The 15,280-nt window shown below is 38.0% G+C and overlaps 1 protein-coding gene across 3 annotated transcripts in view; it reads left to right on the top strand.

Annotated features, from left to right (window-relative positions):
* Nucleotides 1-15,280, top strand: part of LOC123501434 — a 97,641-nt gene that overhangs the window by 78,799 nt on the left and 3,562 nt on the right. For all 3 annotated transcript variants that reach the window (XM_045250260.1, XM_045250261.1, XM_045250262.1), the window contains one exon: nucleotides 4,983-5,175. In XM_045250260.1, the coding sequence (XP_045106195.1) occupies nucleotides 4,983-5,175 (193 nt within the window). The remainder of the gene's footprint in view (nucleotides 1-4,982; nucleotides 5,176-15,280) is intronic.

Genomic DNA, 15,280 nt, shown 5'->3' with positions numbered 1-15,280 from the left:
AACCTGTTGAGTGTGAAAATAGGTTCGGTTTGTTGGAGGGGAGGGGAGAGTGAGAGGAGTGAATGAAGTGGTTGTGGTGAGTGAAAGGAGAAAGAAGGGGTAGAGGAGAGGAGGAGGATGGTTGTGCCTAGCACACCTCAGGTGTGTGTGGTGGGTGACTCTCAGGTTAGGTATTTAGATAGCACTTTCTGTGGGAAAGACAGGGATAGGAGGACGAACATGTGTATGCCTGGTGCAGGTGTGAAGGCAGTGAGTGAGGAGGTGCAGAAGAGGGTTGGGGGGATGGAGAGGGAGGGTGTAGTAGTTTTGCACGTAGGTGGGAACGATGTCAGAGCAGGTGGGTCGGAGGAGTTAGTGGCAAGATTTCGGGAAATGTTAGGCAAGATAAGGGAGAGTGGTAGGAGGTGTGTAGTGTCAGGAATCTTGCCTCGTGTGTATGTTAGCAGGGAATGGTTGTCTAGAGCCATTGGTGTGAATGATCGGGTAAAAGGGATGTGTAAGGATGTGGGTGTCAGCTTTGTGGATGTATGGGATAGGTTCTATGGGCGAAGGATTTGTATGCTAGGGATGGTGTGCATCTGAGTAGGAAGGGTGTGGATGTGCTGAGTGGATGTCTGGAGGGGAGTTGGGATGGAGTGTAGGGGTGAGGTAGCAAATGCATTCCAGAAGAAAGATGCTAGACATAAATTAGATAGGATAAACAGAGATAGTGAAAAGATTAGGAAAGATTTCCAGGTGCAAATAGGAGAGAATAAGATTAGGATTCCAAATAAGGAGACAGCATCTAGGAAGGTAGCAGGACTTAAATGTTTTTATGTAAATGCCAGGAGTCTTAGGAACAAGAAGGACGAGTTATCTAGTTATATAGTTGAGGAGGACTTAGATGTTGTATGTGTCACAGAGGCATGGGTAAATGAGGAAAAGTTTAGGAAAATAGGAAAGAATATGAAGTAGATGGATACATTATGTATTTACACCAGAGAATTGGTAGGATAGGTGGAGGAGTAGTTATTTATGTAAAAAATCCTTCATTTCCAGTCAGGTTAATGGTATTAAGGTAGATAACAGAGTAGAGTCCTTATGGCTGGATGTTAGAGTAAACAAAAGTAAGGTTATTAGAGTAGGAGCTTTTATAGACCACCTAACCAGTCAGCAGATGTAGACAACCTTATGGTAGATGAGATAAATAGGGGTGTACTAGTCAGACAATTATCTTAGGGATTTTAATCTTAAGTCAGTAAACTGGGAGAGGATGGTAGGAGATGCTAGTGAAAATAAGTTTATGGAAAGTTTTCAGGATAACTATTTAGTGCAGATGGTAGATAAACCTACTAGGGGGAGGAAGGTTTTAGACATAGTACTAACAAATATTGAGCATTGTTTAAAGGAAGTTGAGGTAGGAGAGACTTTAGCAAACAGTGACCATCATATAATTAGATTTATCATTAATTCCAGTAGGGATAATATAGTGAATAAGACTAGAGTCCCAAACTATCAGAAAGGCAATTATGGTAGGTTACGTCAGTTATTAGGAGAGGTAAACTGGGAAGATAGTTTTGGAAATAAAACTGCACAGGAGATGTGGGATATTTTTAAGGTTGTAGTAAAGGGTATAGTGATGCAGTGTATCCCTTACAAAGATATAAGGCAGAGAAACAGGAAGCCATTATGGTGGACTCATGAGATAGGTAGCCAGATCAGAGAGAAGAAGAGGGCATACAGAGAGTTGCAGAAAAGTGGGAAGATGTAGATTTGATTAGGTACAGACAGGTCAGAGATGATTTGAGTAAGGTTATAAAAAAAGTAAAAGGCAGGCAGAGATAAAACTAGCTAGAGCTGGGAGTAAAGATCCCAAAAATTATATAGTTATTACAAGGTCAGTGATAAAAGAAATAAGGATAGGATTGGACCACTCAGAAAAGATGGTGTAGTAGTGGATCAAAATGAAGACATAGTAGAATTATTGAATGAACAATTTTCTTCAGTATTTACTAGGAAAGAATAGGAAATCCTGTTACAAACAGTGCGACGAGTAGTTTAAGAGCTTTAGAAAATATTGATATAAAACCGGGAATTATTAGGAAATTTATTCTTGAACTAGACGATAGGAAAGCTAGTGGTCCTGATGAGCTACATGCCAGAGTACTTAGGGAGGGTGTAGACAGTATTTCTGAAGCACTTAAGTTAATCTTTGAAAGATCACTTAGGTTTGCTGAGATACCTCAGGACTGGAAGTTAGCTAATGTTACTCCAATATTTAAAAAGGTAGGAAGGATGATGCGAATAATTATAGACCGATCAGTTTAACTAGTATAGTATGTAAGATACTAGAGAAAATCATTAAGGGTAGTATTTGGGAGCATTTAAATGAGAATAGATTAATTAGAGATACCCAACATGGCTTTAGATCAGGGAGGTCCTGTCTTACAAATTTGCTCGATATCTTAGAATATATTACCAAGGAGTTAGATGATGGAAATAGCATAGATGTTATATATCTAGATTTTAGCAAGGCGTTTGATAAGGTACCGCATAGGAGGCTAGTGTACAAATTGAGACTACATGGGATAGGGGTAGGTTAGTTGATTGGATTAGTGAATGGCTTTCTGATAGGAAACAGAGAGTAGTATTAAATGGGGCAATGTCTGAGTGGAAGGAAGTGGTTAGTGGGGTACCCCAAGGATCAGTGCTAGGACCTCTTCTTTTCTTGGTGTACATTAACGATTTAGATATAGGAATTAGTAGCAAAGTATCAAAGTTTGCAGATGATACTAAGATAGCATGTGCAGTACAGGGTGAAAAGGACAATTACAGAATACAACGAGACCTGGACAGGCTGATAGCATGGGCAGACAGGTGGCAGATGGAGTTTAATTCTAAAAGTGTCAGGTTATGCATTTAGGTAAAGACAACACAAACTTTAGCTATGAGATGGAGGGATGTTGGCTAGAGGCAGTAGAGGAAGGAAAGGATTTAGGAGTAGTGATAGACAGGACTATGAAATTTTCAAAGCAATGTTTAGAAGCAAGAAATAGGGCAAATAGGATCCTGGGTTTTATAAATAGAAATGTTAGTTATAAAAGTAAGGAAGTGGTGCGTAGCTTATATAATTCCTATGTTAGGCCCCATTTAGAGTATTGCATACAGGCCTGGTCACCCCACTATAGGCAGGATATCAACATGTTAGAAGCAGTTCAGAGAAGAGCAACTAGGATGATACCAGCATTAAAGCGCCTGGAGTATAGAGATAGATTAAAGGAATTAAACATGTTTTCATTTGAGAGGAGATGTATAAGAGGGATATGATAGAGTTATTTAAAATGTTCTCAGATACAAACTACATAGATGTGAGATCTTTCTTTACCTTAGAGGAGGGAAATAGGACTAGAAATCATGGCAGGAAGATTAGAAAGCAAGGCTGCAGGTTAGATATAAGAAAATATTTCTTTAGTCATAGGGTGGTAGACTTCTGGAATGCATTGCCAGAGACGGTTGTAAATAGCACTAGTTTGACAATGTTTAAAAACAGATTAGATAAGCACTTAAATTTATTAGATTTATAATTATGTATAGCACTGCATGATAGTTTTATAAGAAATTTACTATAGTTAAACAAGACATGATCCCCATGTATGGGGACCACAAATTGTAGAGGATTTCGCTGCAGGACTTAGCCCTGTTAATGGGCCAAATATTTAGAATTAGTATATAATGTATTGTGTACTTGTAAGTGTATCTTTAAGTACTGATGACGAGGTCGCTGTGCGACTGATACAGGATAACCTAGATGGGCCCTGGTGGCCCTTTGTTATCCTATTATTTATGTTATGTTATGTTATGTTAATTTGAATTATTACTGTAGGTTCTTCAATTTGGCTGTTGTGATATTGGATATTGCAGTGATAGATACATCAACCAGGCATGATAGTGGAGGGTTGAGTGTATTGTGCACCATAAAGAAATTTTGTCAAGATTATAACCACTCAGCAAATTAGGTAGCCAGTGAACCACCCAGGCCACACACAGCCAGTGAACCACCCAGGCCACACACTAACCACATTGCCTCACCTCTCTGATACTCTGTCACCCACCAATAACTCTTACACTATATTAGGATATGTAGTTGTTATTTTAGATAATATTACCATTATTGTTAGTATTTTATTATTTATTTATTATTATTGTTATTATTATTATTATCCTTATTGTTGTTGTTACGTATTATTATTATTATTATTATTATTATTATTATATTTTATTATTATTATTACCATTATTATTGTTTTATTCTTCTTCTTATTATTCATATCATTATTCATATCATTATTGTTATTATTTTATTATTATTATTATTATTATTATTGTTATTATTATTACTTTTGTTATTTTTGTTATTATTAGGTTATGTTGATGTTTGATTGCAGCCTAACCCAATACCTTCAGTACCACTACATGATTTACCTTGTATTCTATCAAATAAATTGGCTGGTATTTTCATGATAAAGGGGGATTTGACATTTCATCATGTAAAACTAGTTAGGTTCCAGTGACAGACTGTAGAAATGGGAGATGAAAAAATGAGGGTTCATTGTACTTGAGCAGAGTGACAAATTGTGTATATAATTGGGGTAACATGAAAGCTTGACAACTGATTGTATATCAGAAAGAGTAATAAAAAAAAGGAAGATCATACAAGTGAAATATTGTAATACTGCAAAGCATTTTTACCATACGTTTTGGGTATGATTAGATGATTTTCTTGATGTTAGCAAGGTTGTATGAAGGTCAGAAGGTTAATGGTCCCTAGTCTTCACTATTCTAATCCCCATATGAAATTCTGAAGCTGTATAAAATTGCCTAATGGTAACCAGAATAAATACTAAGAAATGTCATGGTGCTGAAGGGTTAAGGAATAACTGTGTTACATATTTATTTTTTCTATATGAAAATGGAATCTAATTTTGGTGTGCATCACATTTCAGTGTGTATCACAAATTGAATCAGAAGAACCGGACAGGAATCACAAATGCAATCCACACACTGTATGACCACCTGCCTGGGGTGAAGATTCAATACAAGACTCCCTCACCCCACCTTCCCAGCCTCATCCACACCCTTGGGCAGGACATCATCACTAGGGGAATCATTACTGACCCATGGGACTTAGCAAAGAAGGTTGGTTTTTTAAAAACTACTTTCAGTTTTCTGGTTTCATGGCAATTGAAAAGTTTTTGAATTATATAGCTCAAATACTTTTTGACAACCCAGAGGAACAATTTTTATATATGATCTTTTCAGTTTGTTGAATGATTTTATTATGCATATCATGGAATTCTAAAATTAGACGTTATTAGAAACATATTTCCAACTGCATAATACTTCAATGGTGATGGACTTTGTTATCAATTTAGTTTAACCCATACAGTGTTGTCCTTTTTCAAAAATAGGGATCATGGTAGTATGCATTTTTTTGGATATTTTTTATTTACCACTTAATAATCTTAAAAAATCACAAATTTCATCATTCCATTGTGATGAGCTGAAGTGTGGCTTCCATACCATACAGTAATACCTCGAGATACAATCACCCCAACATACAATTGTTTTGATATACGACGAAAAATTTCATATAATTTACACCTTGAAATACGACGATATTTTTAAGATACAAATAGCCATCGGTAGGTGGCGCAGCGATCGCTCGGCTACCCGCGTCCACCCGAACATTCAGCCCATGTTGTGTATCGTTGTTCATCCTTCGTGCATGTACAGGCAACCCCCGCTTAACGAAGGTTCACACAACAAAATTTCGCTACAATGAATGTTTCATTTTACTACCATCTGCTCATTTAATGAACACCAAACTTGCTTTAACGGAGTTTTATCCAGGTAATTTTTTCCAAGTTTGAAAGCCCCACTGTATCACGCAAGCTGACAGGCTATTGAATACACCAGTGCCTCTCGTGGACAACATGCACATTGTTGTAGTCAACGCTGTGTTACCATGAAGAGGGCACAGAGTAGTAGTGTCATTTGTTCAGAAGCTCTCTCGCACTGTCTTCTCAGGGGAGTAAATGAAAACACAGCTTGGGTTTTCCTTATATTAACAATATAGTTATTTACACTACACAAGGATAGTCTTATACACACACACAGTCCACAGCTCCCTAGCAAGCTTCCGGGGGAGCACAACGGCCAGCTCGTGTGTTTGTCAGACTCCAACTAACGTAGCTCTGTCTTGTCCATCTTTCGTCAGCAAAAACTCACTGACACCGGTGACCGACTCATATATTTAAAAACAGTTACAAATGCATTGGTTACAATAGTTAAAGTATTACTTAATTATAAATGAAAGAAATAGAATATGCCATAGTACTAAATGTATGTCTATGTTGTTATAATTACATATATACAATCCAGCGACCAGGGGTTCCCACACTGAGCCTGTGGGAATGTATACTGACTTAGCATAAGAAATGCTTGCACATGAAAATGAAAGGATAATGCATAAAGTGAAATCTTACATGGAATACCAAAAAATAAAGCAGAGATGAGATCGCTCACAGACGAGGCGGTGACTCGCGGCGACTTGGCCGTTTCTTCTTCTTGTGACCTTTTTAGCCTGCGTGTCGTCTTTCACCACAATATAAAATTTATGTTTCCACTCCACTCCACCCCACTCCACTGCCTGCTATAATTTGTATCATATCTTAGTATTCATATACGCTCATGCCATGAGCATATATGAATACTGAGATATGATATCCATTATAGCAGGTAATAGAGGAGTGGAAACATAAATATCGTGAAAGACAACACGCAGGCTAAAAGGGTTACAAGAAGAAGTGGCCGAGTCACTGCGGGTCTCCGCTTCGTTTGTGGGCGATCTCATCTCTGCTTTATTTTTCGGTACTCCATGTAAGATTTCACTTTATGCATTACAAAACAATCCTTTCTTGTGGGCAAGGTTTGTAAAAGGCTAATAGAAATGTTGTTTTGTGAACATAAATGCATATATAAGACAGTAACACCACCTCCAGAGGTGGTGTTCCCAGCAACCTGAGAGCAACCTCATAGCAACCTCGTCACCATCCCTCCAAGCGTTCATGGATGCCATTTCACGGCAGGAGGTTGCTCTGATGTTAAAGAATCTTGGATCCAGCTTCCTTTCTTCTCGTGCCTCATGTGCTGTCTGCCAGCACTGAGTACAGACGGAATCTCTTCAATCTGCCCATAATTCACTAAGATGGCCCCAAAACGACCTTCATCTTCTACCTGTGGTGTTATTTTTGATAAGTGAATTTTTGATAAAGTGGTAAAGCCCAGAGGAGTGAGTGGTGAAGGCAGAGACGCAGTGAGTGTTGTGGTTACGTATTCTTTGTTTTGTTGTTTTCTCCTATTTTTTGCTTTCGCTTATTATTTCTTGCTTTTACCTTTACTTTAAATGCACTTCTAGTATTTAGAATGGTAAATAATAAACATGTTAACTTAGCCAAATAAATAGAGTATTTTGTACAAATTTTTCTGGACCATATCCCACATTCCCCTATTATATTATCTATTGTTTCTTATGAGAATTACAAGTTTGTTTTATGCGAATTTTGATATACACGATGCCTCTTGGAACACATCTATCGTGTAAATTGAGAGTTACCTGTACATACATACATTAATGAAAATTATAATGACTTAAATTAAACTGTCTAAATGTTTAACTTCATAATTTTTACTTTCATTAAACCTTTCACTGTACTATGATGCACTCTCGCTTTGTTTACTCTTAGTGGAAGTTCAAGTCAAGGGTTAAACTTGTTATAATTGGTTCGCTTAACGAAGGGTTTTTTAGGAACGTAACCTCTTCATTAAGCGGGGCTTGCCTGTATGTGTCTGTGCTCTTCGGCAGTGTGTATTTTTCTGAAGTTTTGTGAACTCAAGATCATGGGTCCCAAAAGTAAAAAGTTTGTCAAGAAACACACAAAATAGCCTGCTGATTACACTTAGAAATTCAATAATGAGTGAGTACAAATGGTATTCTGCCCACAAGTAACTCTTCCTCTTTGCAATGTAAAAAACCAAAGGTCTCTAGATATCATGGTTACCAAAATATCAAAGGTTGAATGAGGTAGTATCATCGGTTTAGGTGGCCTTGAGTCCGATCGGGTTCAGCGGCCTTGGGTAGAGCAAGAGAAAACAAGCCCATTGTATCCTCTCTCTCTCTCTCTCTCTCTCTCTCTCTCTCTCTCTCTCTCTCTCTCTCTCTCTCTCTCTCTCTCTCTCTCTCTCTCTCTCTCTCTCTCTCTCTCTTGTTGCCTGTTCTGATACCACTCTCATTCAAAAGTTGTCTCTCCATAACATGGCAAGAGACCCGAGGTATAGAAGTACCATAACATGGCAAGAGACTCGAGGTATAGAAGTAAGGCGCGCATGAGAGGTGGTGGAATCAGACACTGTCGCCCCTACCATTCATCGTTGGTGACACAGTGACGTAGAGCATATGTTTACTCCTGATGAGTGTTGCCAGCTCACAAACAAAGAAAACGGGAAGAAAATAGCCAAAACATAGCCGTAAAAAGCCTAAACGTCTATCAACGTGCCCCGAGTCTTGCGTGATGAATGTCTATCGATGTGTCCTGAGTTTTGCGGGTTAAGTTGTTATTTTGGGCAACATAGTTAATTTATATCATGCATACAATAAACATTGTATTTATCTTATATTAAATCTATATGTGGTTGGTATTTAAAGCATGTTAATTTTTTTTGGGGGGTGGGAGGTAAATTCATATCACAAGAACGAATTAATTCTATTTCCATTAATTTCTATGGAAAAAATTTATTTGATATACAAATTTTTTTTTATATACAATGATCATCACGGAAGGAATTAAAATAGTATTTCGAGGTACCACTGTACTTGTTATCGAATGCTCTCTCTTCTGAGAGCTCACAATGTCAGACTAAGGAAGAATAATTTCATATTTACATTTTTTTTTTTTAACTTAGTGCTCTACTATATATACACATTTCACAATCCCATAATGTGTGCAATAAGTAAATACTTTTTTACATCACAAATACCTATAAGTAAACAAGAATTGTTAGTCAGGAAAATGGTTTGATGTGCATATGGCAACACTCCATGTCTCAAGTGTGTCAAAATATTTATAACCATTCTTTGTTTTAGCCCTCTTCTGTACCGTAGTTTTCTGTTTCATTTTATTGCTTTGATATGATATGCATGATGATGTATGCATCAGGAAAAGAAGAGAATAACCCTAAGTATGTTTCAATTCCTGCTGAAGTTTTCAGTCCATAATAATTATGAACCAAAAAATATGTGTATACAGCAATACTCTGCTTAACGAACAGGATAGGGGGTGTCAAAGCTATTTGTAGAGTGAAAATTTGTTAAGCTGATGTAATTTTCCCTTAGGAAATAATGGAAATAGGCAGGATGCGTTCTGGGCTGGTCCCCAATATACCACATGGGTTAAAAAAAAATTATATATATGTATATATATATATATATATATATATATATATATATATATATATATATATATATATATATATATATATTAACTTTTACAAACCTTGCCCCCAAGAAAGCATTGTTTTGTAATGCATAAAGTGAAATCTTACATGAAATACCAAAAAATAAAGCAGAGATGAGATCGCCCACAGACGAGGTAGAGACCCGCGGTGACTCAGCCGCTTTTTCTTTTTCTTGTGACCCTTATAGGTTGCGTGTTGTCTTTCACCATGATATTTATGTTTCCACTCTTCTATTGCCTGCTATAATGGATATCATATCTTAGTATTCATATACGCTCATGCCATGAGGATAACCTCAACTCCGTGGCAGTGAGTGATAGTGAATTACTAATGAAATACTGCGGCATTTCATTAGTAATTCACTATCACTCACTGCCACGGAGTCGAGGTTATCCTCATGGCATGAGCGTATATGAATACTAAGATATGATATCCATTATAGAAGGCAATAGAGGAGTGGAAACATAAATATTGTGGTAAAAGACAACACGCAAGCTAAAAGGGTCACAAGAAGAAGAAGTGGCCGAGTCACCGCAGGTCTCTGCCTCGTCTGTGGGCGATCTCATCTCTGCTTTATTTTTTGGTATTTCATGTAAGATTTCACTCTATGCATTACAAAACAATCCTTTCTTGGCAGCAAGGTTTGAAAAAAGCTAATAGAAATGTTGTTTTGTGAACATAAATGCATATATAAGATAATAACACCACCTCCAGAGGTGGTGTTCCCAGCAACCTCAGAGCAACCTGATAGCAACCTCATCACAGTCCCTCCAAGCATTCATGGATGCCATTTTGCAGCAGGAGGTTGCTCTGACATTGTTAAAGAATCTTGGATCCAGCTCCAGGAGCACTAGAGACAGAGGCGGGGAGGCACCCAATCACAGCGAAGCTGCCGCGTTCGGTCCCTCACCTGGGAAATTCAAACCCAGAAAATTTGTTAAAACGGATGTGATTGTGCGTTTTGCATACTTTTTGGTCTAACTTTATATAGTACATTAAACAAGAAATTCGTTAGACGAACGTTTGTTAAGCGGAGTATTACTGTATATGTAAAGATTTGTTCCTGACTTGTTATAAACTTCTGTGCTACTGATAGTGACAAATCTTATACACACAAACAAAATTCATGGACGTACAAAAGCTCTAAAAGAAAATTGTATGTGCACTTACTAAACACTTTTCAAGGAGGTATGGATATGTACATACTAAACACTGTATGAGTTGATAATCCTCTTTAAAAGATAGGTGATCCAGCAAGGATCCATGACCAAACAAATTTGAACTCTTGGACCCAACCTTTTGTGACTCTACTTTCAGTGTGATACAATGGGAAAAAAATAGTGAAATATTTATTAATGGTTTTGTTTATTTATTGTGTACTTTTTACATATAAGTTCCTGTACCCTTAATAAGAGTGGTTAAGTTATGGATGTAAGATGAGGAATGGTGTTCTTGCAGCCCCGCAGGAGTGTAAGTTAAGAATCCTGTCTTCCTGTGTGCATCTGTTCTTATCTAGGAACAGAGGGTCAGCAATCCTGAAACAAAATAAAGTAAAATATTTATTCAATATTAATAGTTATGGAGGGGGATAGGTTTGAGGAAAAAACTGCTGTAAGGAGTTGAGTTTATTTCATGACAGGTTTTGCCTATAGCTTCTTCAGGGGAACTGAGTTTGCCCCGGTCCAGACCCCCTTATATTGGGATGGTGGTGACTCAGGATGTGCCACCGAACCCAAATCCAGGTCATTGATTGGTCCCCACCTGTGACGTGGGATCACATAGTGCTGCAGCTGGATCTACCCATATGTCATTCCTTGACCTCTTGTTTATGTTCTTGTTTCTGCTAATGTACAATGCCTCCAGCATCTTCCTTTTCTTTTTTTTGCACAGGCTATGGTGCAGGACCTTGGCATCCTTCCAGTTAGGCAGATGCCCCGCCTTATCTATGTGGTTTACCAGGGTGCTAGATGAGCGGTGGTGCCTCACATTGGCATGATGCTCTTTCACCCTGGTAACCAAACCTCCTGCTGGTCTCCCTGTAGTAGCCAGAGTCGCATCCTCCACATGGAGGCTCATAAACAATGCTGTCAGGGCTGCTCCTCTGCTTGGCACAAAGCAATTCCTCGATCCTGCTTTCCTGTGACTACTATGCTATAGCGAGCATGGTGGAGGGGAGCACCATGTATCTGTGTTAGCTCGCATTCTGGGAGAATGAGATATTTCTTCTGTTCCTCCTCTCTATCTCTCCTCTCCAGGATCCTGCATGCCTTGTCCTTCAGGTCTGGTAGGAGGCCCTTCAGGTATCCTAACTTGGTGAATGTGTTACTTATGTGCTGAACCACTTCTTCTATTGAGTGACATCTACAAAGAGTGCTTCATGCCAAGAAGAGGAGCAGCCCTGACAGCATTGTTTATGAGATTCCATGTGGAGGATGTGGTTCCAGCTACTATGGGGAGACTAGCAGGGGGTTTGGTTACCAGAGTGAAAGAACATCTTGCCAATGTGAGGCACCACCACTCATCTAGCACCCTGGTAAACCACATAGATAAGGTGGGGCATTTGTCTAACTGAAAGGATACCAAGGTCCTGCACTGTGGCCTGTGCAAAAAAAAAGAAAAGGAAGGTGCTGGAGGCATTGTACATTAGCAGAAAGAAGAACATAAACAAGAGGTCAGGGGATGTTGTGTTGGTGGATCCAGCTGCAGCACTCTGTGATTCCAGGTTACAGGTGACCTGAATTTGGGTTTGGCAGTGCATCCTGAGTCACTGCCATCCCAAGGAGGGATCTGGACTGGAGCAAATTCAGTTCTCCTGAAGAAGCTGCAGGCAAAACTGGTCAGCAAACATAAATTTAACTCCTTACACGTGTGTTTCCCTCCACCTCTGCCCTCCAACTTATCTGAATGTTACATTAATATGTATGTAATTACATATTACATTAATATGTGTGTAATATTTAAGAAATTACATTATGCAATGTTTTCATAAGATTTAATTTAATTTTTCATAGTAAAATCACTTTGATTTACTACACTGAATTTTCAATAATTCAATGTGCTTACATATTGAAATAACAATCTTTTTATCATAGTTTATGTGGTTTAATGATGGTGTGTTGTCATTGTGCAAAATATTATGATGATGACACAAAATATGGACAATTCACCTGCAACAAAGGCTAATTTAGTACTTAGCCAGTGTTTGCATGGTGCTTGTTACAGTCTAGTGGCAGAATCAGTAAGGATATTGCTACCAACATTGGTGTATTTAGCATGTTTTCTGTAATCTTTCAATTGTATATTTTCATTGCAAATTTTGTGTTTTGAGCTGTTATTATATTTATAACATGATTTGAAGATTGTTGGAGGAGAGAAATTTGGTGTGAGAATGGTATCCATAAATACATACCTAATAGCATGATTAAGCTTGTGAAATTCAGATTGAGGAAAGAAATTGGAAATAACTAGTTTTCTAACAGAGTGGCTGATGAATGGAACTGACTCAATAATCATGTTGGTAGTGGTGAGTCAATAGGGAGCTTTAAAGGAAGATTAGATAAATTTATGGATGGGGATGATAGTTGCAATTAAGTAGCTTTGCTCATACAGGGACTGCCAAATGTAGGTCAGACAGCCTCTTGCAGCTTCACTCATTTTCTTTTGTTCTTATGTTCTTATGTTTTGTGTAGAGATGTACTGATGTGTTGCTATTGGTATCGGCAGTATTGACCCATTTAATGGATATTGGTATCAGTATTGGCATCGGCATATTTTCTGCTGATACTACCAATACTTCAGATACTTAGAAATAGAATTTATTACATCCGGTATCTCATTCTGCAAGTTATTCTGCTAAGTAGAATTCAGATATTCTGTAGTGATAAAAATGAATTGATGATAATGCCTAAGTAATTAGTATGATACAGAATGTCAAGTCCATAGTACGTAGTAATAGAGTATAATTTTTGCTAATAAGTCACCACTGCTACTGGATGTGACAGCTAGGTGGGTGGCGGACTCAAGGTCCTACTACACTCCTTCTCTTAGAGAGAGTCAAAGAGAAAGAAGTGAGAGGACAAGTCGCCATGTCTTGCTCACTCGCATACTAAAGACTTGTGCATTTACCTGTGCTTTTGTGTATTCGTTTGTATTTCTCTATGTGTGTATTTACCTAGTTGTATTTACCTAGTTGTAGTTTTAGAGGGCCTGGGCTTTATGCTCATGTGGCCCTGTCTCCATATCTACACTTATCCAATCTTTCCTTAAAACTGTGTACACTCGTTGCAGACACTACTTCTTCATTCAAACTGTTCCACGTCTCAACACATCTTTACGGGAAACTATACTTTTTAATATCTCTTAGACATCTTCCCTTCCTCAGTTTCTTACTATGCGATCTTGTGCTTCGACTGGCATATTCTTCTCTCAGGATGAGATACTCATTGTCCATTTGGTCCATTCTGTTGATCAATTTATAAACTTGCATGAGATCCCCTCTTTCCCTTCTCTGTTCCAACGTTGGAAGATCCATAGCCTTTAGTCTCTCCTCGTATGTCATCCCTTCAAGTTCTGAGACCCTTCTTGTAGCCATTTTTTGTAGTCTCTCCAGCTTCCCTGTGTGTTTCTTTTTGTGAGGGGTCCACACTACTGCATATTCCAATCTGGGTCTTATAATAGTACTTATCAGTTTCTTCATCATTTCTTTGTCCATGTAGTGAAATGCTATTCCAATATTCCTTAGCAAATTATATGTCTCTCTGAAAATTCTATCAATATGGCTTGCCGGTTGATTATTTTCTTCCATCGTCACTGCCAAATCCTTTTCCTTTTTTACTTTCTCAAGTTCTACTCCATCTCTCATCTTATAGATTCCCACTGGTCATCTTTCACTCTTTCCCATTTCCATGACATGGCTTTTATTGACATTGAATTCCATTTCCCAGTTTTTACTCCATTCCCAGATCTTATTTAGGTCTTCCTGCTCCCTGTTTTTACTCTATTCCCAGATCTTATTTAGGTCTTCCTGCAGTATTTCACAATCCTCTTTTTGCTTTATAACTGCACAGTTTTGTATCATCTGCAAAACAGATTTATGTAGCTGTTCACTCCTTCTGGCATGTCGTTTATATATATGAGAAAAAGTATTGGCGCCAATACTGACCCCTGCGGCACTCTGCTTTCTACTGCTCTCCACTTGGACTTCATATCTTTAACTACCGTCCTTATTTCTCTCCCCCTCAAATAATTTTCTATCCATCTCAATGTGCTTCCTTTTAAGCCACCCTTCTCCTCTAACTTCCACAGTAATTTTGTATATGGCACTTTATCAAATGCCTTTTTTAAATCCAAATAAATACAGTCAATCCATCCCTCTCTCTCTTGTAGTCTATCAACTATCCTAGAGTAGAAACTCAATAATTTTGTTACACACGACCGTCTTTTTCTAAAACCAAATTGGCTATTTGATATTAATTTGTTGTCTTCATGGAACTCGATCCATTGTTTCTTTACTATTCTTTCACACATCTCACATATTACACTAGTTAGTGGTACCAGTCTGTAATTTAAAGGTTCTTCCTTCCATCCTTTCTTATATATGGGAATCACCTCAGCTCTTTTCCATTCTACTGGTACTGTTCCATTTTCTATTGAGCATTTTATGATGTTGTATATAGGACTTGCTAGTTCTTTTCCCTACATTCTTTCAGTATTCTTCCTGAGACTTCAT

Source organism: Portunus trituberculatus, chromosome 9 (genome assembly GCF_017591435.1).
Source record: "Portunus trituberculatus isolate SZX2019 chromosome 9, ASM1759143v1, whole genome shotgun sequence".
In the NCBI taxonomy this organism is placed as follows: domain Eukaryota; kingdom Metazoa; phylum Arthropoda; class Malacostraca; order Decapoda; family Portunidae; genus Portunus; species Portunus trituberculatus.
The sequence above is the reverse complement of the archived record's forward strand: the minus strand, read 5'-3'. Positions and strand labels throughout refer to the sequence as shown.